Source organism: Dendrobates tinctorius, unplaced genomic scaffold (assembly GCF_039654945.1).
Source record: "Dendrobates tinctorius isolate UK_male_01 unplaced genomic scaffold, ASM3965494v1 ptg000047l, whole genome shotgun sequence".
In the NCBI taxonomy this organism is placed as follows: Eukaryota; Metazoa; Chordata; class Amphibia; order Anura; family Dendrobatidae; genus Dendrobates; species Dendrobates tinctorius.
Window position 1 is genome coordinate 2,672,501 of NW_027361715.1, and position 25,895 is coordinate 2,698,395.

Consider the following 25,895-nt stretch of genomic DNA (forward strand, 5'->3'; position numbering starts at 1 on the left):
ACTCCTGCAGACAAGCTCACTGACAGTTCTCACTTAGCCCATTATGCAGCCAGCAATACACAGTGTAACTCAGAGTCTTACTGTGCAAAATTTTTAATGAAACACAATTGCAAAAATAACTTTTAGTGCCAAATACACAGTGGACAACCCCTTTAAGTTTATCTACCTGGGCTGAGGCCTCTCCACTAAGTATTGGTGGGGTGCCGGCAGTCTGGTTTCTACCAATTAGAAAGTAATGGCATATCTCAGGCTGGGATGGGACAAAGTATTTTTGTGCCCTAGGCAGATGAAGCCAATGGTGCTCCCCCCCACCCCCGAAGCAAAGGAATGGCTCAGAGACTGAGGTAACAGGACCCCTAATGAACCTCCCCCCTTCCACTCAGATGGGTTAGGTAGCAAACGCTGATGACCACTTCCAATAGAATTTTTACCTTTTTCACCAAAAAATGTGACCAAAAGAAAAAACAAAGTGGTATACTTTAGAGATGTGACTTGACAGGGAGAGCAGTTTCAAAGTTAGATAGAGAATCAATAATTCTTTGCTGACCATTTACACAATACAGGGGAAAAATAGCAATATTCTTCCCTGACGTCCTATATTTTAAATATAGAACCCAAGGATAGTTATGGAAACTACTAAAGCTTAACTATGCTCGGGGCCATTAGGATTCAATTGAGATGTCCAGTATTTGGCAAATACCCTAATGGAAAATAAACAGACTCCTATTATAAATATAGAGATACATCTTCATTGTTTTTGCGACCCGTCATGAGACAAACACAGCCTGCACAAAACTGATGGTGGTTCTGGTGATGTATTCAGTTTCTGATGACATAATCACTTCATGTAATGATGGTTGTCCTGGTGCTGTAGTCATGTGTCGGGGTCGTAAACGACAATAAATCCTCATTCACCAGTCATTCCAAATCATTGTGCGAGCGCAAAACATCTGGTACCAATTAAGAATGACTCAGACACGCAGCTGATTCAGTCTTAGCTAATGTCCCGCATCCACACCTGTCAGGAGCAGTACAACAACTGGCTTTATTTACAAATACACAATACTATATTGAGTGTTAGGGGAAGGCGTGCATTAGGCGGGGTTTATGCAGTATACATCTAGTGTCCAGTCTCTCTCTGATTCGTCAAAAAGTCTCCCGATGGTTACTTCTTCTTCACATTCCTGAGTTATCTTTTTTTTAGGAGAAATGAAACTTAACTTAACTCTTTAGACACTGAATTTAAGTGAAAGTGAACACTGGCAGCCATCTTTAATACAGTTACATTTGCATTAGCAAGCAATTAGGAAAAACTTATTGTTTCACAGTATAAAAGTATAAAAGTTATATAAGAAAATATATTTTCACCTTGACAATCCCCCCTAAACACTAAGTTTTTCCCTTAATGAAAGATCCTTCGAGACTGTCCATGCGATGGGAAAAGGGGAGGTGGATTTCTTCATCCAGACACCTCAGAAGCTCTCCCCTAGCGAGAGGCCTCCAGGCAGCTGAACCCTTCACTAACCTCACATGGAGTTCTCCCGCTGTCCCTAAACTAAGTCTCTTAACATCATCTGAGAATGGGGGGTTTTGTCTACTCTCTTGAGGGGAATATACTTAGGGATCTCCCCTAGATCAGTACCATCGTACTCTGGTGGGTCTACTTCTTGATTGAGGAAGGTGCCAGTCGGAGTTGCTTTGGCAATAACCTTTTTATACAAGGGAATAACACAACAAAGAGTTATCGATCCAATTACAAGGAGGGCAATCAGTACTATACAAGCTTGTTGAAGGAATCCCTTGAGTCCACCCAACCAGCCGGAAAAGAAAGATGTGTCTACTCCAGCATTAGTTTTCAATTCTGCTGCTAACCCAGTTATCTTTTTAAGGGCTATCATGGTTTTTCCATTCACTCCAGAGTTCTGAGGGATATAGGTACAACACCTCCTCTCCCACCATCCCACAAACTCCTCCTTTCTCAGCTAATATCATATCAAGGGCTAGTCGATTTTGGAGTGTCATTCTAGTGTTAGGGCCCAATTCTTCAACTATACCTTGGAAGGCATCTTGGCTGAAATTGACAAACCTTTGTTCACTGTAATATAGGTAATTGATCCATTCAACATTTTTATTAATCTGCACCTGTGGGATTATAGAAGCAAAGCCAGCATAGATCTGGTTCTGGGCTTTAAATTGGTCAGGCACCCCCCTTGGCACTCCAATAGCATCAATATATACTAGTGGATCTTCTTCATAACTCATATGGAGCTGATCGAGGCTTCTCCTTTTCCTGGTAGGTTCATCAGTTATCTTTGGATCCCAGGGTAGAATCTTGAACTGCATAGCTAGTTTAACAAGGGTGCATTGGCCTGTCCAGGCATTTGGCAACCTAGGGCGGAGCTTACCATCTCCACATAACCAATAAATGTCATACATATATTGTGTATGTTTGATTAACAAGTCAGTATCTAGAGAACTATTCTCTTTGCAGAAACCTGTCTCGAAGATCCCTACTGGTGTACCTGTGGTGTCGTGGGAATTATAGCAGGTGTAATTGTCAGCTAATACAGTTACTTCTCCTGGGACCTTTAGTTTGGGTTCCTTATGAATTAGTGGGACGTAATCTGGGCAATCAGTGGGCTTCAAACCTTTCAACAAATTCATGACACAGGCAGTGGTGTTGTCATCAGGGAAAAGCAATGCATGTGTGTATAGGTGTGTATTCGCAGCAGCACAAGCAATACATCCTACAGAGATATTCTGGACTTTTACATTGTACCTCACCCATTCTAACCACAAATTTTTCCTTGGGGCTGTTTGTGTTTCTATGGAGAAAACCTCTTGCCAACTGAGACCTGGAATGGGGATCACTTCATTAACTACATTTTGCAAACGCTCACCTGGGCCTATTTTAGGTGTACTGGTAACGGGGGCCTTGGTTGGTCTGAAGCTAATATCCTGAAGCCGTATATGGCCTAAATACGCATAAGGTCCAGCACTAAATACATAATTATAATGCCTTCCTAGTACGAACGTCTGCAGATCAGCAGATTGAGGGCTTTCAAGATTTAGGAGAAGGGGGTGACAGCTTCTACCCCATTTACAGCCCCTAAATGGTTGCAGAAGGGCTGTTAGATGCATTCTCTCACGAACACTCCTACCCGTCCCATCCTTGGGGAACATGGCTTCGCTAGGTTTATATCCCCAATCATTCCCCGTACTCCAGGCAGCATCTGTCCAATAATGACAATTATTGTTGTCTTGTCTGGTAACACACATATAGAACTGGATGATCCCCTCTACCACCCGTTCAGTCTCAAGGCACTTGACTACATCACAGAAATCAAATCGCCAGATATTCACCGGGGCTGTCAGGTTTACCCAGAGAATAAAGGGACCAGAATTCTTATTTACAATAGGGGCCGAAGAGGTAGGGGCGAGGATGGCCCCCAGTCCCAAGGTCAAAAACAACAGCAACATTTCCCTTCAGTCACTACTGTGACTAAACACTGGTTCGGTCTCTTTTACAGTGTGAAGCATGAATCCAGGTGCTCTTTCCTTCAAGTTTTACTGCAGTGGGGGTGACCAGGATCACCGTGTGGGGTCCTTCAAATCTCGGCTGGAGACAATCTCTGCGCACAAACTTTTTCACATACACCAGGTCTCCTGGCACAAAGTCATGGACCACGTCACCTGTGGATTCTGGAAGAGAAGCAGAAACTGTAGAGTGGGTGTTAGACAGTTCCTTAGACAATGCAATCACAAATTGTACAACTTTATCATTTGTCTCAGACAACTCTTGTGGCCTAATGTCTCCTATTTTAGGTGGAGCACCAAAAAGAATCTCAAAGGGAGTCAGGCCGTGTTTTCCCTGTGGGGTGTGTCTGATATGGTATAGGACCACGGGGAGCAAATCTGGCCATGGGAGTGGGTGGTCCTGGCTCATTTTAAGCAACTGGGTCTTAATTGTGGAGTTCATTCTCTCAACTTTGGCTGAACTGGAGGGGTGATAGGGGGTGTGCAGACCCAAATCTGTCCCTAACATGTGCCACAATTCCTCGTAGACATTGGCAGTGAAGGCTGGGCCTTGATCTGATTCAACAACTTCGGGAATTCCAAATCTGCACGAAATTTCAGTGATGAGCTTCTTAGCTGTAGTTTTGGCAGTCATGTTGGTCACTGAGTAGGCTTCGGGCCATCCTGAGAACATATCCACAGCCACTAGGACGTACTCATACTTTCCTGACTTGGGCATCTGAATATGATCAACCTGGATTCTCTGCCAAGGGTAGTCTGGTTTGGCAAGATGCTGAAGTGGAACCTTGGCGGTGGCTGTTGGGTTACAGATGGCACAGACTGGGCAGGCTCTTGAGTAGGCTGTGACAGTGGTAGAGATTCCTGGGGCCCAGTAGAGCTTCTTGATACAGGCCAGAGCTTGGTTCTTTCCTCGATGAGTTGATCCATGAGCCCATGCTGCAACGGCTGGATACATTCTTTTGGGTAGACAGGGTTTCCCATCCACCTTATAGAGTCTAGGAAATTGGTATTGTCCGGCAGAACTACGATTCCCATGAATGGCTCCTGCAGCTTCCCACTGCTTCTTTTCTTCTTTAGAGGTCAACTTTTGTTCTTCCCACAATCTCTCTTCAGGTGGTCGGGCTGGCTTCCAGACAGATCCGGTGGCAGGGTATTCCATTTCCATGTCTTCTATCAACTCCCTCTTCTTTCTTCGGGCTTCGGACTTCTCAAAGTCTCGTTCTTCTTCGGCTTGGGTAGCTTCTTTGGTTGCCTGTTCTCTTGTTTGTGCTCTGGTAAGCACAGGCATCACAGGTGTATCAGTGCCTTCCCAACAGGGTTTTTCTGGTGCTGTTTCTTCTTCTTCCCACTTTGCTGAGACATTCTTTATGGCAGCAGCTTTGGCAGCTTGATCTGCTAAATGGTTTCCTCTAGTCTCCTTCGAATTGACTTTCCCGTGAGCTTTGACCTTGATCACCGCAATTTGTACAGGTAGCTCCAATGCCTTCATCAGGGCTTTAATCCTTAGTGCATGTTTAACAGGGGTTCCTGTAGCCGTAATGAACCCTCGGGACTTCCACAGGAATCCAAAATCGTGACAGATTCCATAGCCGTATCTTGAGTCAGTGTAGACATTGGCCGTCTTCCCTTCTGCTAGATAACATGCTTGTTGTAGGGCCACAAGTTCGGCTTCTTGAGCCGAAAGGTGAGGTGGCAAGGCTTCAGCCAGAAGGACTTCTGTTTCAGTGGTGACCGCATATCCAGTGTGGAACTTGCCATAAGAGTCTGCAAATCGAGATCCATCAGTCCATAGTTGCAAATCAGGGTTGAGAAGTTCTTGAGTTACCACATTTTGTGGTGCAGAGGCTTCTTGTTCCAGTGCTTTTACACAGTCATGCGGGTCATCAGGTGACCTCCCGTCTGGTAAGTCCTTATACCCGTCAGGGAACTCCCCCCTAGAATGTGGAAGCAAAGTGGCTGGGTTGATGGTAGTACATTTCTGGAAGGTGATGTTGGAGGGCAGAAGTAGAGAGCACTGAAGTCTGAGATGTCTTTGGCTCGTTAGATGCTTAGGAGATGTTTGTTGGAGGACAGCAGAGAGATCATGTCCAGCTTGAATGACCAAGTCATGACCAAGTGCTATGTCAGCAGACTTATCCAGAAGAACATGGGCTGCATGCACAGCCTTGAGGCAGGAAGGAGCAGTTCTGGCAACAGGGTCTAGCCTGGCTGAGTAGTAGGCCAGAGGACGGAAACGATCAGCATGTTTCTGTGCCAGCACACCAGAGGCATGTCCTTCAGATTCTGAAACAAAGAGATGAAATGGCTGAGTGTAGTCAGGGAGACCCAGAGCAGGGGCGCTGACAACAGCTTCCTTGAGAGCCAGGAAACAGTCCTTTTGCTGAACATAGATATACGGATTTTCAGCATGATCCCAGTCCGGTCCTCCAGTCTTGAGGCAATCATACAAAGGTTGCATGAGTCTTGAAGCATCCGGAATCCACTGTCTGCAGTAGGTAATGAGTCCTAAGAAAGACTGCATAGCAGAGTATGTCTTTGGATAAGGGATATCCTCGATTGCATGTTTTCTGTCCTCGGTGAGGTGTCTCGAGCCTTGAGAGATGCAGTGTCCGAGGAAGACGACTTTCTCTTTTCACCACTGGACCTTGGCCTTTGAGACTTTGCAGTTGGCAGAATGAAGAAAAAGGAGCAAGGACTCAGAAGCAGCAAACAGATTCTCTTCAGTTCCACAGAGGAGTAGGTCATCAACATACTGGAGAAGCGTGACATGAAGATTCTGTAACACCCACGGATCCAGGGTCATCTTCATAGCATGAGTGAACTGGTTAGGGGAGTTCTGGGCACCCTGTGGTGTCCTGGTCCAGGTCAGCTGAGATCCTTGAAACGTGAAGGCAAATAAAAACTGTGAGTCTTCATGAAGCGGGACACTGAAGAAAGCATTAGCCAGGTCAATAACGGTGAAGAGTGTTGCTGAAGTAGGCACTTGAGAAAGCAAGGTGTTTGGGTTGGGTACCACAGGAGTTTCCAAGATGGTGGCTGAATTGACTGCTCTGAGGTCCTGTACAAGTCTGTACTTCGGAGGGTCTCCAGGAGCTGTCTTCTTCTTCACTGGAAACAGGGGTGTGTTACAGGGTGAAACACATCTGATTAGCACTCCAGAATGTAAGAGGGAGGTAATCTGAACTCCAAGGCTCCGCTCTTGGGCAACCTTAAGCGGATACTGAGGTAGTCTGGGGTATGGGTGCCCAGGTTTGAGGTGGACTTTTACTGGAGGCACTTTGAGCAGACCCACATCCTCAGGTCCAGTTGACCACAGAGTGGTAGGTAGATTGGGCAAATCCGGGGAAGGTGTCGTTTGCAGAGTCATCATCATCAGAGGGAAAGCCTTAAGGACACAACGATCTTCAGTGCCTTGTTGTGAGGCAGGATCTTGTAATTGCAATTCCATCCCTTGATCACCGAAGATGATGGTAGCGTGAAGCCTTTGAAGGAGGTCAGCTCCTAGAAGGTTGACGGGCAGGTTTCAGACACCAGAAATTTGGCAAAGACACCAGAGAATGGGCCAGCTGGGACGGGAACAGTGAGTGGTGATGAGGTTTGTTGACCTTCAACTCCAATACATGTGAGGAAATCTGAAGACAGGGAGATTGTAGGAGGCAGCTGAGATGACGAGATAACAGAGGTGGCCGCCCCAGTGTCCACTAAGAACTTGAGAGGTTGATTGTCCACTTCCAGGGTCACTGTACCACAAGACGAGGAAGTACAGGTGGCGGGAAAAGTGGGCACCGGTTGGCCTGAACTTCATGAGTGTGGAGGAGGAAGAGGTCTCTGAGGGTGCCCCCTGCGAGGACAACTTCTCCTCATATGACCAGGGCTGGCACACTCCCAACACAGAGGTCTCCCTTGGTCATCACGAACTGGTCTGTCCCTGTAGTTTTGGCCCTGGGACCCTCTCGGCCTCAAGCGTGGTGATCCATACCGATCCTGAGCCTGATACACCATAACAGGTACTTCTGAGGCTTCTGCCATATACATGGCTGGTTTCTTCTTGCCTTTGTCCTTCTGTGCTTCCTTCTCTGCTTCCTTTTCTGCTTCTTTTTCTTCCCTTTGAAGCATTTTCTGATAACTCTTCACAACAGTGAGGGCCTGTTTTAGGGGACCATCAGGTAATTCGGGACGAAGCTTCATGACCTTATCCTTCAGTGGATCTTCCAGACCATCAATAAAAGCACGGACCAACAAGGCTGCCTGCGTCTTCACATGAGTTGAATAACCCAAGTCTTCAAACTGCATAGTTAGTCTGGCAGCGTATTTCTCCACAGCTTCACCAGATTCTTGTTGTATATCCTGTATTGATCCTGCTTCGTCACAGAGACGATCCTGGGCCCACTTTGTGAGTTGAGCGATAAACTCCTTTCCAGACTTGAACTTGTTGAGAGGTCCTGCTTTAGTGGGGTCCAATTCCTTCATGATGGTGGGGAGAAAATATTCGGAGGCTTTGATTGAGGTGATGCCTGATAGATCAGACCATGTAGCCCCGTAGATGCTCCTAGTCTGTTCCAGTTTCCTTACATACTGCATGGGAAATTTGTCCGGGTCAGGTAACTTGTTAACAATAGCATCAATTTGTACCGGAGTGAAGGGTTTGTATTTCAGCTTCAGCCCTTCTTCTTCTTCGTCATGTGTCACTGCCTCATCCTTCGGGGCAGTTGGGGGTGCTGTGGGTATTACCTCATCCAGGGGCTTTATACCTGTGTGCATCAGTGGTATCATGTATTCAGCTACCAAGGGCATGATGCCCTCTAATCCGGATTCATGGTAACAGACGATCCTAACTTCTTGTAAATCGAGATCTGGGGTTGATTGGAGACAATTCTTGATGACTTCAACGTGTTCCTTCATACAGGGGCCCAGTGGGTATCCAAAGAGTCCTGAAGATATCAATGGTATAGCCAAAGTTCTACGAGGAAGTGTATCTCTCCCTAGCCGTCCTGCAAAGATAAGCACTGTCTGTAAGGCGGTCTGCAATATTGTACGGCAATGCTCGGGTGTCCTGTAATCATATATAGGGCCTGCAGTGTGTAACACTATATCACAGGGCAAATTCCCTCCCTGGGTGGACATAGCGTCTCCTGGATGTAAGGGGCCATAATTGGTAAGGTAGGCCTGACACTCTTGGGTTATGGCTGGGCCTCCCTTCTTAGCTATCTGTTGGGCCAAACCACCTCTATGCGACAGGGTAGAGTTAGCTGGGTTCACTATGGCTCCTACCTGGTGGGTAACTATGTCCCCATACCCCACTGAGAAAAGAACCTGGGAGCCCTGAGGTGTGATGTAATAGCGTGAATGACAGGGGAACCAGATTTCAGGGTCATGGGGCAACCTAGAGGATTTGTTGAGAGGGGTAGGTAGTGGGCTCCTTCCGGGCCAGGGGGATTCGAACGGACCTAATAGCAGTGGCGGGGCAGGGGGAATTGTAGCAACCTGATTGTCAGAATCTTCTGATCCCTCATCATCTCCGATAGCTTGGCGCCTCATACGCATTACGGACCGGAAAGCCGTACTGCCGGTCAGGGCATCAAGAGTGAAGGGACCTTGACCAGGTGTATTTACAAATATCACAGTGGGTTGCACCGGGAGACTAGGCCCAGAGGCCGGAACAGAAACGGGAACATTAGAGGTGGGAACAGCATCGGTCGGTGCCGGAGGTTTCTCAGGAAGTGGTGGTCCCTGATAGTACTCGCCGGAAAGTGTTACCAGCGGACATAGTGGCTGGGGAGGAATTCCGGGTGCACCAAGATGGCTGCCGGTGGAGGCGTGGCATGCCCCACTTCCGTCCATGGTCTGGGCGGAACCCCAAGGACGGCCCGCCCCACACACACGGTAGGTTTCCACCCAGGTTGGATTCTGCACGCCACAAACAGGACACACCCACGCTTCTGGAGAGCTCGTCTTGTCGCCATTATAGGGCGGTGGTTGGGACTGCATTTTCATCATCAGTGGCACGGCGGCCATTTTACAATCTATAAGATCACAGTTCAAAGGCATTTTATAACCAAACACAGGTTCCGCATTGTCTGATCCTCCTTCCCCATCAATCTCTTTCCATCCTTCATTCTTCAAGCCTCGCGCAACTCGCAGATGAGCTTGTGCTTGTTCTAACAATCCTTTATCTTTCAACATGCCTCGTTTGTTCTCTATGAGATTATGCCACATAGCCGGCTGTAATCTCCCTGACGAGGGCAATCCTACATGCTTATACAATCTCTCAACATTCTTGACTGCCTTCTTGCCTTCCCGTGACGCTACTATTGCCTTGACCTCCACAGCATCCTCATCTAACTTGTGGGGCACAGACTTCTTCTGCTTTAAGATACGCAGCATGACTCTTACAGAATACTATGGTTCTCTGCAGAAAAACCACTGGTAGCGATATCAACACTGATGTTCCACAGTACCGGAGCCTCACGTTCGACGTACTAGGAAAAGAGCCTCGCGCTCAATATTTCCTTTCCCTAACCTTGAACAGCAGTGATTAACATATTATCCTGCCACGATATTCCAACAGTCGGGAGGCGGTCTCCTAGTGAGAGCCCTCCACAGAAATACAGGTGGTCCCTTCTCGGGACGTCTTAATTACCTAGTTGGTACAATATCACAGAGGCTGCGTCTCCTATCCCTTCCTCTAAGTTGCCCCACAATCTGCAACTAGCTCAATTTATCACTCCACTTCACTACTAGACAATAGTCACGGGTAGGGTGGTTAAATGGAGTACAATGACCGGTGGAGGAGGTGTGGTGTACACGAGGACGCGCAGAATGCGACGTCTCTCAGTTGCTGGTTCAGAGCGTGGCACAGGATCGCACTCAGTCTCACCACTCGACCGGTCACCCCTCAGACCCAAGGAGACCACAGACAAACCAATAACGGCTGAGACACTAGCAAGTGTGACACATACAGTGTATATGATCTCACTTACCGTGTTTTGGAGGGTGATCAGTCCTCGAGGTCAGCCACTACAGGTATCATCCACAGACATCCAGGCATGGGTCCAGAGGAGCCTCGGATCACTGTCCACGCCCCCCGTTGGGCTCCAAATTGTCGGGGTCGTAAACGACAATAAATCCTCATTCACCAGTCATTCCAAATCATTGTGCGAGCGCAAAACATCTGGTACCAATTAAGAATGACTCAGACACGTAGCTGATTCAGTCTTAGCTAATGTCCCGCATCCACACCTGTCAGGAGCAGTACAACAACTGGCTTTATTTACAAATACACAATACTATATTGAGTGTTAGGGGAAGGCGTGCATTAGGCGGGGTTTATGCAGTATACATCTAGTGTCCAGTCTCTCTCTGATTCGTCAAAAAGTCTCCCGATGGTTACTTCTTCTTCACATTCCTGAGTTATCTTTTTTTAGGAGAAATGAAACTTAACTTAACTCTTTAGACACTGAATTTAAGTGAAAGTGAACACTGGCAGCCATCTTTAATACAGTTACATTTGCATTAGCAAGCAATTAGGAAAAACTTATTGTTTCACAGTATAAAAGTATAAAAGTTATATAAGAAAATATATTTTCACCTTGACACATGTAGTGATGATGATTCTGGTGATATATTCATCTAGAGCTCCATCATCAGTACATGAATACAAAGCCAAAATCATTATCAGTACACAAATAGGGCACCCCTGCCATCAATAGTACATGACTATGACACAGAAAAATTATCTGTAAATAAATACATCAGCATAACCACCATCAGTACATGAATGTCACCAGAACCACCATCAGTACATAAATGTCACCAGAACCACCATCAGTACATGAATGTCACCAGAACCACCATCAGTACATGAATGTCACCAGAACCACCATCAGTACATGAATGTCACCAGAACCACCATCAGTACATGAATGTCACCAGAACCACCATCAGTACATGAATGTCACCAGAACCACCATCAGTACATGAATGTCACCAGAACCACCATCAGTACATGAATGTCACCAGAACCACCATCAGTACATGAATGTCACCAGAACCACCATCAGTACATGAATGTCACCAGAACCACCATCAGTACATGAATACATCAACAGACCCATGATCAGTAGTTTACTACATCACCAAAACCACCATAAGTACATGAATATAAGAACCAAGCTTAGTACAACGATCAATTGTAACATCACGTGAGCCCCATATACAATTGTATTGTATGAACCTACAACTCTACAACTCTCAGTAAGTCCTTAACAATGGTGAGGAGATACTGGGAGTTGTTATCAACAGCCATCATATGACTGCAGGCCATACAGGAACCACAGTACCAATGAGAATTAGTCAGTATCACAAATAAACATTTACATTCAGGTACCTTATAGATGACATCTTCTCTGGAGTCATCTTTCTTTTTTCATCTCTATCTTATCTAGATTCCATTTTGACTTTTCAAATCCACAGCTAGTCTCTGCAGACCTCACTCTTCTCCGGTCTTTTGCAGCACATCCCGACACAGGGCCCTTTAAAAATAAGAGTGTTATTAAAATTCCCTCTGTATAAAAATATATTTTCATATTATAACCTAAATAAGGCTCCTATGGTGTATGGTCTCCACACTGTCGACCATTATCATCTATAACCGCTACACCATCCGCCCTTATGGACCACAGCCTATACCATAGCTGTCCGTTCTCTAATTTTTCATTATACGTTCTATATCTCCACACTGCCCCCCGCTCTGCTAACCCCTTTCCATATTTTTCCCCCATTTCACGCTTTCCTTTCTCCAAATTGATTCTGCCCCCCTTCACACGATAAACTCATATTGCCCACCATGCTGCTTCAGACTGTAACCACTCCGCACACTGTCCCCCTACACAGAATGATGGTCACCACAGCCGCCCATACAGTATGATTTCCACAGCAAGCCGCCAATATACAGTACGGTCACCACCACAGCCCCCCATATATAATTGGATGTCCACCACAGGCCCCCATAAATAGGGGGCTGTTTTTGGACATCATACTGTGATGGCCCCAACAGCACCCATGCAGTATTATGGCCCACAATCAATACCCCCAACAGTAAACAGTATGATATTCACCACAGCCCCCCCCGGTGTCATGACCTCCACAACCCTATATACAGTATGCTCACCACAGCTCCTCATATATTTTGCAGTCCCCTCTTCATTTCAAAGTTCAAACGCACAGCCCCTCAGTTTATTTCCCGTCTCTGCACATCCCCTCAGTTTATTTCTCGTCTCTGCACAGCCCCTCAGTTTATTTCCCGTCTCTGCATATCCCCTCAGTTTATTTCCCGTCTCTGCACAGCCCCTCAGTTTATTTCCCGTCTCTGCACAGCCCCTCAGTTTATTTCCCCCATCAGCACAGCCCCTCCCCTCATTTTCTTTCCACCCATCAGCACAGCCCCTTCCCTCACTTTTTCCCCTCCATCGGCACAGTGGGGGAGAATGTGGCTCCTCTGCTCCTGTCCCTGGAGGCGCACACAGGAATTGTATTTGTGTCTGATACACATGAATACAATTAAGTGCGGGGAGGAAGTGGTGGCCAGGACACAGACAGAGAGAGGAGTGAGCGGCGTCGGTGACTGACACTGCTCTCCTGTATGCCCACAATTTTTTTTTTTTTCAACTCGCGCTCACATTGGGGAAGGCAGGAGGTGGAGCCCTAAGCAGGTGCCTACTCTCGTCCCGGTCATGATCTCAGGATGGCATTAGCAGCATGTGGAAAACCCCTCTAATTGTATATCTCCATATGAAGCAAATTTTCCAGACATTTCTGTAACTGAAAATTTCTCCCACATATCTTTTGAGCGTTTTTGCCGCATTTCTGTGACTATACCCCATGATCGGGGCTTCCTAACATATTTGAGCTACTCGGATGCATTAGAGTATTGCAGAGGGGATTCTTCTGGGGAGTGAACAGAGCATGATACTCCGGTGCTTCACTTCTGATGTGTTTGTTATTCTTGGCTGTTTTCTTTCAGGCCCTGGTTTGGGAAATCTGATGACTTTTATGCATTTTTACTTTTTTTCACTGCTGAAGGTCTGGAAAAAGAGGTAGGAAGAATTGTAAATTCCGTATTACCTTATAATGCAGATATAATTATCTTACATGTTTTGTTGCATTTTTTTAAATTATGCAAATGAAAATAGACAAATTTTTACTGACTTTTTTTTTTTTTTTATAGTATCGCACCATCAGGATACCGAAGATCAGAAACTATTTCCTGTGTGCCAGTGTTGTGTTTCTCTGCATATTCTTGGTACAGATTTTGGTTATGCCGAGGTCCGTGCGCTCACTGTTATTACTGATATTCCTTATTTACAGTTAGAGGGGTTGGGACAAATCAAAAATGGCCCCAGCGATCTGCTGATCAGCCCTGGTCTGTGTGCCGCACAATGAATGGGCACGCATTTACATTACACAGGGGCACAGAGTATGTGTGTGTGTGTGTATATGTGTGTGTATATGTGTGTGTATATGTGTGTGTATGTGTGTGTGTATATATATATATGTGTGTATGTATGTATGTATATATTACATTTTTTATTTTATTTCCTCTCACCTCCCCCCCAAAAAAAAACAAAACCAAAAAAATTAAAAGAATAAATAAAAACTGTGTTTTTTTTTTTGCGTTACCACATTCTGAGACTCATAGCTTTTTAATATTATCACTTGAGGAGCGATTGTTTTTTTGGGGACATGATGTGATTTTCATTGCAACCATTTTGGGGATATAAATTGCTTTGTAATTATTTTTCAGCCTTTTTCGTTGCAAAGTATATAAAAAGCCAGTTGTGGCGTTGTTTTTATTTTGTTTTTACAGCGTTCACTTCTATGTGGGAGAAATAAGGCATTTGTTTTATGGTGGTGTATGATACGGTTGCTGCCAAACCAATTTATTTTTCTGTATTTTTATTGTTCTAACATTTTATTTAACTTTTTTTTGCATTTTCATTAATCCCAATAGAGGCTTTATCCATGTAATTGCTTAATCACTGATATGATGAACTGCGATTCCTCTGTATTGCACTGAATTATGCCGCACAGTTAATATTGCCTATTATCATATTAGTCTCTGCTTCTGTAGTACATGATGGCAGAGAAGGAAGCCGTAATGAGGCCCCGGTTGCAATGGAAGCTTATCATTGTGCCATTGGCGTGCCAGTAGGTTCCTGCTTCCTTGTTGTAGATCACAGCATCTAGGGTGGTTAAACAACCCGGGATTGGAGTCCTCTCTGATCATGGTCGCTTCAGCCGACACCTGCGGCAGATGATAACGCTCTTCTGCCTGCCCCAACCTGTGCCACACATTTACAGTGATGTGCATGAGAGCCCTGAGGACCCCTTGTCCCTCAAGCATTAAATACTATTAAGCCTTGAAGGGGTTGCCTGAAATCATTTTTTTTCAAGGCATGGATGGTTTTAAAGCAATAATTGGAGGCATAGTCACCTTCTAGTACCCCCAGGGATCCAACAAAGGCCGTTTCAGAGGTTTGTGCCAGCCTCAGAAGCCACGTCTGATTCATTCAGCAGTCATCTGTGATTGAGTGAGGTGTCATTAGAGAAGCATCCAATGACGCGCTGCTATTATCACCTGGTGACTTCTGAACGCAGCAGCTTGTGCTGGATCTCCACCAGGGTGCAAGAAGGAAGTGTGCCTCCATTTACTGATTTTTAACCATCTATGCCGAAGACAAAAAAATGTATTTCAGGGTTGGACAAGCCCTTTCAGTTCCTAAGATGTTCAGTAAAACTCATTGCAACCACTGTTAGTCTTCGCATAGTGGGGGGCAATGGTGGGTACGGCTGAAACGTGTGGCCTCGTTTAGGAGGGGCGTACACATAATTCTGGACTTTTCATGTGGAGTAAATCAGAAAGTTATAATTTTTCATTATATAGAGCCTAATCCTTGAACAAGTGTTTTCTACATTAATATTGGTTCCTCCTTGGTTTAGAAGAGAGAACACCTGCTTGCACTGACCTCCTTTATGTTTCCTTCCAGGAGTGTGAAGCTGGGCGTTACATTTGCTGCGGTGTGTGTATTGGTTCTTTGCGTACTGCTGATCTGCTATGCAGACAAGGCCGTGGTGAGCTACCGAGTGGAATGATTTTGTAACGAAATATAAGATTTGCGGCACAATGGTATTAATCCCCGTCTATGTATTTGTCAGCGTTTCTGTGGCGAGAGCTCGCCGATGTCGCACGTCCTGAGTTTGGTGGCTGAAACTGTGGAGACTAAACCGCTGGTGCGAGTGCTGTTATCTGCGCTGACCGTAGGAGCGCTGCTGGTCATCGCCATACTGAATCTGGTAGGACGTTTACTGTCATTCTGAATTACAGTTGTGGCCAAAAGTATTGACACCCCTGCAATTCTGACAGATAATACTCAGTTTATTCCTGAAAATGATTGCAATCACAAATTCTTTGGTTTTATTATCTTCATTTAATTTGTCTTAAATGAAAAAACACAAAAGAGAATGAAGCAAAAAGCAAAACATTGATCATTTCACACAAAACTCCAAAAATGGGCCAGACAAAAGTATTGGCACCCTCAGCCTAATACTTGGTTGCACAACCTTTAGCCAAAATAGCTGCGACCAACCGCTTCCGGTAACCATCAATGAGTTTCTTACAATGCTCTGCTGGAATTTTAGACCATTCTTCTTTGGCAAACTGCTCCAGGTCCCTGATATTTGAAGGGTGCCTTCTCCAAACTGCCATTTTTAGATCTCTCCACAGGTGTTCTATGGGATTCAGGTCTGGACTCATTGCTGGCCACCTTAGAAGTCTCCAGTGCTTTCTCTCAAACCATTTTCTAGTGCTTTTTGAAGTGTGTTTTGGGTCATTGTCCTGCTGGAAGACCCATGACCTCTGAGGGAGACCCAGCTTTCTCACACTGGGCCCTACATTATGCTGCAAAATTTGTTGGTAGTCATAATGTTCATAATGCCATGTACACGGTCAAGCAGTCCAGTGCCAAAGGCAGCAAAGCAATCCCAAAACATCAGGGAACCTCAGCCATGTTTGACTGTAGGGACCATGTTCTTTTCTTTGAATGCCTTTTTTTTTTCTCCTGTAAACTCTGTTGATGCCTTTGCCCTAAAAGCTCTACTTTTGTCTTATCTGACCAGAGAACATTCTTCCAAAACGTTTTAGGATTTTTCAGGTAAGTTTTGGCAAACTCCAGCCTGGCTTTTTTATGTCTCGGGGTAAGAAGTGGGGTCTTCCTGGGTCTCCTACCATACAGTCCCTTTTCATTCAGACGCTGACGGATAGTACGGGTTGACACTGTTGTACCCTCGGACTGCAGGGCAGCTTGAACTTGTTTGGATGTTAGTCGAGGTTCTTTATCCAACATCCGCACAATCTTGCGTTGAAATCTCTTGTCAATTTTTCTTTTCCGTCCACATCTAGGGAGGTTAGCCACAGTGCCATGGGCTTTAAACTTCTTGATGACACTGCGCACGGTAGACACAGGAACATTCAGGTCTTTGGAGATGGACTTGTAGCCTTGAGATTGCTCATGCTTCCTCACAATTTGGTTTCTCAAGTCCTCAGACAGTTCTTTGGTCTTCCTTCTTTTCTCCATGCTCAATGTGGTACACACAAGGACACAGGACAGAGGTTGAGTCAACTTTAATCCATGTCAACTGGCTGCAAGTGTGATATAGTTATTGCCAACACCTGTTAGGTGCCACAGGTAAGTTACAGGTGCTGTTAATTACACAAATTAGAGAAGCATCACATGATTTTTCAAACAGTGCCAATACTTTTGTCCACCCTCTTTTTTATGTTTGGTGTGGAATTATATCCAATTTGGCTTTAGGACAATTCTTTTTGTGTTTTTTCATTTAAGACAAATTAAATGAAGATAATAATACCAAAGAATTTGTGTTTGCAATCATTTTCAGGAAGAAACTGAGTATTATCTGACAGAACTGCAGGGGTGTCAATACTTTTGGCCACAACTGTATAACTCTTAGGGCACATTCACACTGCAATTAACACCGCAAAAGGGGCAACGTTATTTACTGCCCAGGTGACAGAAACTAATGCAGGGGCAAAATACTGACAAGTCAGATGTGTGAATACTTCCGAAGACTTTTGAAGAAAATTGATGTGAAACTCTGTGTTCACAAACTTATTACTGCGCAGGCTTTTTTGGGAGTGTATCCTCTGCATTATCTGTTTCCAAAACTTCTTCAAAAACTCCGGAGAACTCTTCCAATTCATTTTTTTGCCGTTCATTTATGGAGTTTTTGAGCTTTTTTTTTCTCCTGAAGAAGTTGTGAAAAACACCTGGTGGGGAAAAAAGTGTTACTGCTTTGAAGCAGATACTGAAGAAACCCGCTCCAAACTAGGCACTGTCCAGTCAAAAGGCGGCAAAGATCGCCCCAGGAAAAAACTCTTCAAAGCTGCTTTAGGAAAAGAGACATTCCTCCAAAATCTCTCCAACATTTCCTAAAGCGGTTTCTGCCTGAAAAACCTCAGTCTTTGAAAGTCTCAAAAAACCTCTGTGCTCCCATACACTGATATGTGATGGTGCTGACAGTTCTTATATTTCCAGTCATTAGATGAGACGCTGCAGAACTGCAACAGGTCGGACGCAGAGACCAATTGTCAGAGTATCCCGGTGAGTTTTATTATTTAGGAATATTTGTGTCTATGGAGAGTAAAAAAAAATATCTAACTATATATATATATATATATATATATATATATATATATATATATATATATGTGATACAATAAAGTGTCACAGCTGATGTTTCTGGTTACATATGTACATTTTGCTGTTTCCCCAGTATTATATATACTGCTGTGTCTTGGCTTTCATCGCATGCTCTGTATTTCTGCGGATGTCCTTCGAGCTAAAGATGATGCTGTTATCCGTGGCCTTCGTTGTGTACAATGTGATCATCTTCCATACGCACGCAGACATATTCAGAGGCGCCTTCCCAACCAACAGGTACCATGACATTGGGATCTACTACTAAGTCTTCAAGGGACACAACCTTTCCTGTCCATTGTGTAACTTCCTTACAAGACAACTGCGTAAACTGGGGCAGATTTACTAATTGTCTGATATTTACACCTTGTATTGTTCGATTTGACAATCTGAAAATTCAGCAAGTGGCTCGTGCTATATAATGAATGTAAAACAATATTCTCTATATATGAAGGTTTATCAGCCAGACACTGGCTCAGTCTGGGTTGGGAACAGGAAATATGAAAAAAAGACACCCCATCGCTCTCCTTTGTCACATGAAATCCTCCTGAATAGTCTTCGTTCAATCAGGATTTTTCTTCTTCCCCTCGGAGAAAATGCTCTTGGGGTGTGTGCACACTGAGTTTTTTAGAGACCAGCGTACCTGCATAGTTTTTGAAGCAGAAATTGTTTCAGAAGAATATTGGCGGTGTATTAGAGAGTTGGGTTGTCTTCTGTTTTTATGGATAGTGAATTTGGTCCATTTACCCATTGGTTTGATTACTTTATTCCACTTTTTTTTTTTTCTTTTTTTTAACCGGAGTCTGCTGTCACATGTTAAAGCCACGTACCTTTTCGAGTGAGCCGCACACAGTGCGTTTATCACCAGATGTGACAATCTACATCAATCCACCAGCATAGATCATAGATAGTCGCCTGTTCTGGGGGGGGGGGGGGGGGATCATAGTTGGCCGCCAATGAGGGCAATGTGGAGCTATAGGTGGAAAGCTGCTGATTGTATATATTTTTTTTGCTATGTTTCTGAAATTTTCAGCTAATAGATCATCAGAATCGGAGTTCATAACCTTCTCTTGCATATTATTATTGTAATTTCAGTTCGGCTGGGGTCATGAAAGATCTGCAGAGGATGTCCTGCTTTTACCTTTCTTTATTCTACTTGACACTGGTCTTACTGGCAAGACAGGTAAGACCACTGAAATCTATTATGGTACCACAGATGTATTGTTACACCAATGAAAAGTGTTCTCTCTATTATACTATTGCTTTAAATAGAAGTTAATGTCTCTGATTACCATCAATCAGCTGGAATCACCAGTAGCAGACATTGCCCCTATGATGCCTGCGGCAGGGCAAAAAATAACCTTGTGGCAACTCAATGGCTAAACATATTAATGCATGGACGACTCAAGGCGGCCACCAGAGCGAGTGGAATATGTGAATAGTATTTTATTTTGACTCAGCCGAACCCAACAACTTTGTCAGGACTGGCCAACCATCTGTGTATTTGGGGTCTTTGATTTCCCTTGATGTCAGGGGAAAGAACGATCTAAAATGTTGAATGTCAACATGCTGATCCTGTGTTTTGAAGAGAGAGAAACAGACTCCAGAAGAGCGACTCATACTCCTTTCCTTATTGATACCACATGCATGCTCGGATTAGGTGAGCATGTATGAGGGTGGAAGCTGTCAGCCAAGCGAGAGCCCATAGGTTAAAGGAAGGAAGGGTTTTCTTGTATTAATGTACGTTCTTTGACACTGAACTATATATCTACTCGTAAGTCATTTTTCCTAGTTAGAGGTAGCCTTAGTCATCCCCTTGAGAAAGCACAAGAACACACACGCGAAACGCGCGTTGGGGTCTGTCCACCATCATGCACCAGCCTAAATTCTCCCTTAGGTAAGAGGCATATGCTTTTTACTTATTTGTTGGTCATGCAACTTATGGATTAAGACGACCATTAATATCCCAGCCTCACCTCTTACCTCATAATACCTATGTGGCCCCACTATATTATGTGATGGGAGCATTCAGGACTGATGCTTTTTCCTCGTTTGCCTATCTTTTAACTTTTCTATAACAATATCTTTGTATGACGATTTGTACTGCCATATATACTTGTATTAACCTTTTGTACTTTTACTCACAACTCCTTGTTCTCCAGTTTATAATTCCTAATGCCTCTGTCTGTAGGTTGACTATTACTCTAGGCTAGATTGCTTATGGAAGGAGAAATTCAGGAAAGAGGATGAGGAGATTGAAACAATGGAGAACCTGAATCGTCTTCTTCTAGAAAACGTCCTTCCGGCACACGTGGCTGCATATTTTATTGTGGACAACCAGATGAACGAGGTAAAGACTTATTGGCCACTCGTTTGGGGAAGAGACCTTACTGGAAAAATGGTCGCGTATTTGTAAATCGGCCAGAGATTGTCATATGTAGTTTTTACATGTACTGTTAGAAACACTGACCTTTTTCCGTGAGTGATGACAGAAGTGCAGCTTGTGAAAAGTGATAACAATTTCATCAAACAAATGTCACTCAAATTTACCTGTATGGGGACTGCTGAATCTGCTCCTTTGAGTACAGCTGTATTTTACCTTTCCCAAAGTATTAAAGGGGTATTCCTATTTTAATAAGTGATTGAATATTACTAATATGTCACCGTCACTTATTGATTAGTGGTGGTCCAGTCTCTGGGATTCCCACATATCCTAAGAGTGAAAGGACTGTAGGTGACAAACTCTTCAGTTTTTCTTTTGGACTGCGGTGCTCCCTGGCCGTGGGGAACTGCACGGACCACATTGACATTACGCCTTTGTGCAGAGGGGAAATTGTGAAGGAGATGCATTGCATGATTTTCCCAATTGGCGGGGGTCCCTGATGGTCAGTCCCAAGCGAGCTCTAAGTTGGGAATACCTCTCATTACCGAGACCGTTCTAATAGTGAGCTATATGCTTTATTATTGACCCTACCCCTGCTCACGCTGCACCCTTTGCCGCCAGGACCTGTACCACCAGTCATATGACTGTGTCTGTGTGATGTTCGCCTCGGTACCAGAGTTTAAGGTCTTCTACACTGAGTGTGACGTCAATAAGGAAGGCCTGGAGTGTCTGCGGCTTTTAAATGAGATCATCGCGGATTTTGATGAGGTATTTATTGTCTTGGTATTAATATTACAAACATGTACTTCAATAGATTTATATTAAATTGAATTTTCGTTTTTCATGATTTCCTCCCAGCTTCTAATGAAACCAAAATTCAGTGGTGTGGAGAAAATAAAGACAATTGGAAGTACTTACATGGCAGCAACCGGTCTAACTGTGGCCCCTGGACAAGAAAATAAGCAGGTATGTTATTACAGCCGATCGCAGGGACGTTGGCATGTACAGATTGTTTGAAATAAAATGATTTGGCGCCATCAAAAAACCTTTCCACTACACTATTGAGTGTAGACAAAAGCCAGGCCACAGGAATATTGCAGTGCTGGACCTGCTGAGTGATGATGACTTGGCCAAATTTTTGTGGGTGAAGGCTGTTTTCTCGTATAACAATGCTTCTACGGGTCCTAGTCGAAGCTTTGTTATATGTAAAACATATGCTATTTTCCCCTGTATATTGCTCTCTACTTGTGATTGGACAATATCATACAGAGGAAAATGTAAATGCCCTCAGAGAAGAATCTCTGCTAAAGCCCCCATGGCTGACGGGTAAATTGGCATAGTTGAGACCCTAAAGCTTAGAATCCAAAATCTCTGGTATGGAGAACACAAGAAAAAAGAAAAATGGTTACGGTCAACTCTTCAGCCCCTTTATCATAATGTAGCTAGTTTAACATACAAAAAAGGGTGAAAGGACTTCTTTAAAAGGTGATTATTAATTTTAAAGTAGTTTTATGTCATTGAACCATCTTCAGCTCGCTTTTGTATACTGATGACTGGGTTCATTCTTTGTCTCTCCTGTAGGATCAGGAAAAGCAGAACGCACAAATAGGTATCACTGTTGAATACGCCATGGCACTTATGCAAAAACTGGATGGAATCAATAGACATTCCTTTAATAACTTTCGCCTGCGTGTAGGTGAGTTATGAAACCTGAGTGTAAGAAGAGACGTAACATGACAAGGAATATGGACACTTTCTAAATTCATGCATTTTGGGCTAAAATAATTTTCTATTTTTTTTTTTTTTGGACCTTTTTGGGCTCTACAGCCTCTATATATCACAGTACATGATAACAGACTGCGGGTTCACAACACCAGGGATGCTTTGCATATCTTTTACTAGGCGGTGTGCACAGTAAAATGAAGAGGAGTGTGTTTTTCATAGTTTTGTTATGATTTTGCTTAAGTAATCCTTTTTAGTTGTACTTGCATTGACTGATCTTGGCTTTCGCTGGTATTGACCACCATCATGGATTGTATATCGTTTAGGGATCAACCATGGACCCGTCATTGCTGGTGTAATCGGAGCTAGAAAACCACAATATGACATTTGGGGAAACACTGTGAATGTGGCCAGTAGGATGGAGAGCACAGGAGAACTGGGAAAAATCCAGGTACTTTATCTCAGCTTCTATGTTTTATTGTTTTTTAGATAACACTGCATGATTTCCTGAGGAATATGTAGCGGGATACATTTCAGTAGGTCTTCATTAGAATTTACCCCCCAAAATTATAATCCCCTTTTTATTTACAGAAGCTTGAATGGGACAGTACATGGTATTTCCAAACACCCCCCAAAAATGTAGGGGGCTTCATCACTGTCACATTTGAAGCTAGGTATGCCCGAAATATGCCCAATATCGGGGGAGCATTCTGGAATAGAAAACCTGTTGTCCTTGTGATACAGATATCGCAGCACATAATGATGGAGCACCCCTTTCTGATTCTTCAGCCCAGTCCCCATTCCATAGCGGTTGTGTCAACTTAGGGCACAAAATCTCAGAGAGCAGTTTAACAGTTGTGAAAAAATGAAAAAAAATGTGATGTACTGTATTTTCCGTGGTTAAAGTAAAGGGGCCATTCAGGGCACAAACATGTTCTGCTGTATACGAATTGTTATCAATCTGGGCTTACTGACATACGTTGTATTCCATGTCCTAGTACTGCCAGCTCCACTTCTGCACTTGTCTCTGCACAGCACGGCAGCCGCCCCCCAAATTTCCCCCATCCCAAAACACCTTGTAAACAGATGACCAGTGATCTGTATGAAGGAGAATTACTGGGCTCACATCTGATGCAGGAGAGGGGACTGGTTTAGGTTGTGAACTGATGCAGACAGCAAGGCAATGCTTATGTATCAAATCAAAGATGAAGGGGTCTCGCTTTATGTCTCTCCAATCATGGCTCATTTCAACAAGTGAAATTATAGAACATTTAATACACAATATTAGGTATTCTTAGAATGATGGACAAGTCATTTTGGTTCTAGAGATTTATATTTACTTATCCTGTTAGTTGTATGGTTGGAAAATCCCACCACTTTTACTCCCTGCCCTGTAACATCCCTGTCCAGCTCTGCTGCAATATCACCATCAGCTTCAATTTCTACAAGCTGGTAGCTGGTATTTGCTTCTGCTCTCTTAAAATCAACTCTGATTTTGGAACTGTTCGGGTCCACTGGGTTCGGCCGAACAGTTGCAAAAAGTTTGGGTACCAGAACAGTACTTGAATGGGGGGCCCAAACATCCAGTGTTTGCCATGCTGTCATGTGTATGACAGCAAGGCAAACACCGCTTTTGATTTGCGGTAAAATCATCACCACTGGTTAGTGCGCAGCTGTGATCTGAGGTAGAAGGTTTACTTCCGGTGACTGGTGTCAGCTGATTGGACTACTGCTCCCATCAGCCAACACCTACTGCTATTAATAACAGTGAGAGCAGGAGTGGCTGATGGGAGTATTTATCAGCCAACACCTGCTCTGTAAATAAATAATACTAATAAAAAAAACAAAAAACAGCGTGGGTTCCCCTGTATTTTTGATAACCAGTCAGGCAAAACTCACAGCTGGGGCCTGCAATCCTCAGCTGTCAGCTTCAGCAAGGCTGCTTACCAAGAATAAGAGGGATCCCCACGCCGTATTTTTTAAATTACTTAAATAGTTACAAAAACAGTGTGGGGTCCCCCCATTTTTGACAACCAGCCAAGCTAAAGCAGACAGCTGGGGCTGGTATTCTCAGGCTGGTAAGAGGCCATGGATATTGTCCCCTCTTCCACCTAAAAATACAAGCCAGCAGCTTCCCAGAAAAGGTGCATCTATGCGCCAATTCTGGCATTTTGCCCTGCTCTTCCCACTCTCCCTGTAGCGGTGGCAAGTGGGGTTCATATTTGTGAGGTTGATGTCACCTTTATATTGTCAGGTGACATCAAGTCCACGGACTAGTAATGGAGAAGTGCAAATAAAACACCTTTCCATTACTAATCCTATAGTTATTTGGTAAATAAAGGCACAGCCAGAATAAAGTCCTTTATTTGAAATCAAACAAAACACTTTTCCATTTTTATTTAAAACTAGCAAATACAGTTATACTCACCTAACGCTTAAATCCACTGAATTCCTCGTCTCCAGTAATAAAGAAAAAAAATAAAAAATGAAAATATCCCTCATCTGTCCGTCGTTCTGTCCCACGCTGTAATCCATATCTGGGGGATAAACTGTTTTCAACCTGGACGGTGCCAAGATGCGACCATCCAGGCTGAGAACCATTAATGAATGAGTAGCTGCGAGCGCAGCATCAGTAACTAGCAGTAACGTCATGAACATTACTTCCAGTTACCGAGGCTGCGTTCCCAGCCGGGCTGATCTACGGTGACCTGTGAGATTCCCACTAGCACAGTGAGAAAAGATTTCACCGAGGTCACCGCAGTTCAGCCAGGCTGGGAACGCAGCATCCGTGACATCACCGCTAGTCACTGGTGCTGCACTTGCAGCAGCTTATTCACCAGTGGTTCTCAAGCCTGGATGGTCGCATCTTGGCACCGTCCAGGTGAAAACTATTTATCCCCCAGACATGGATTATGGCATGAACAGAACGACAGACAGGTGATATTGTTTTTTTTATTTAAGATTTATTACAGGAGACAAGGGATTCAGGGGTATTGGACGTTAAATGAGTGTGTTGTGTTATTTTTAAATAAAGTAAAAGTGTGTTTTGTTTTATTTCAATTAAAAGACTTTATTCTGGCTGTGTCTTTATTTACCATGTAACTACATGATTAATAATGGAAAGGTGTCTTATAGACATTACTAATTGGTAAGCTTGATGTCACCTGACAATACAAAATTGACATCAACCCCACTCGCCAAGTGGGAAGAGCCAGAATTGGCGCATCTAATAGATACTCCTTTTCTGGGTGGCTGCGGGGCTGCTATTTTTAGGCCAGAGGGAAAGGTGCAATATCCATGGCCCCTTACAAGCCTGAGAATACAAGCCTGCAGCTGTCTGCTTTAGTTTGGCTGGTTATCAAAAAATGGTGGGGACCCCACTCCATTTTTTTAAATGATTTAAATAATTTAAAAATACAGCATGGGGACCCTTCTATTCTTGATAATCTGCCTTGCCAAAGCTGACAGCAGAGGGTTGCAGC

At 44.1% G+C, this 25,895-nt stretch overlaps 1 protein-coding gene across 4 annotated transcripts in view; it reads left to right on the forward strand.

The window, feature by feature from the left end:
* The window catches only part of ADCY7 (adenylate cyclase 7), a 158,410-nt gene that overhangs the window by 128,915 nt on the left and 3,600 nt on the right, over positions 1 to 25,895 (forward strand). For all 4 annotated transcript variants that reach the window (XM_073576175.1, XM_073576172.1, XM_073576173.1 and 1 more), the window contains 12 exons: positions 13,559 to 13,631; positions 13,763 to 13,860; positions 15,582 to 15,666; positions 15,751 to 15,888; positions 18,147 to 18,212; positions 18,385 to 18,548; positions 19,404 to 19,491; positions 20,500 to 20,658; positions 21,313 to 21,459; positions 21,550 to 21,657; positions 22,273 to 22,387; positions 22,740 to 22,864. In XM_073576175.1, coding sequence (XP_073432276.1) covers positions 13,559 to 13,631; positions 13,763 to 13,860; positions 15,582 to 15,666; positions 15,751 to 15,888; positions 18,147 to 18,212; positions 18,385 to 18,548; positions 19,404 to 19,491; positions 20,500 to 20,658; positions 21,313 to 21,459; positions 21,550 to 21,657; positions 22,273 to 22,387; positions 22,740 to 22,864 — 1,366 coding nt within the window. The remainder of the gene's footprint in view (positions 1 to 13,558; positions 13,632 to 13,762; positions 13,861 to 15,581; positions 15,667 to 15,750; positions 15,889 to 18,146; positions 18,213 to 18,384; positions 18,549 to 19,403; positions 19,492 to 20,499; positions 20,659 to 21,312; positions 21,460 to 21,549; positions 21,658 to 22,272; positions 22,388 to 22,739; positions 22,865 to 25,895) is intronic.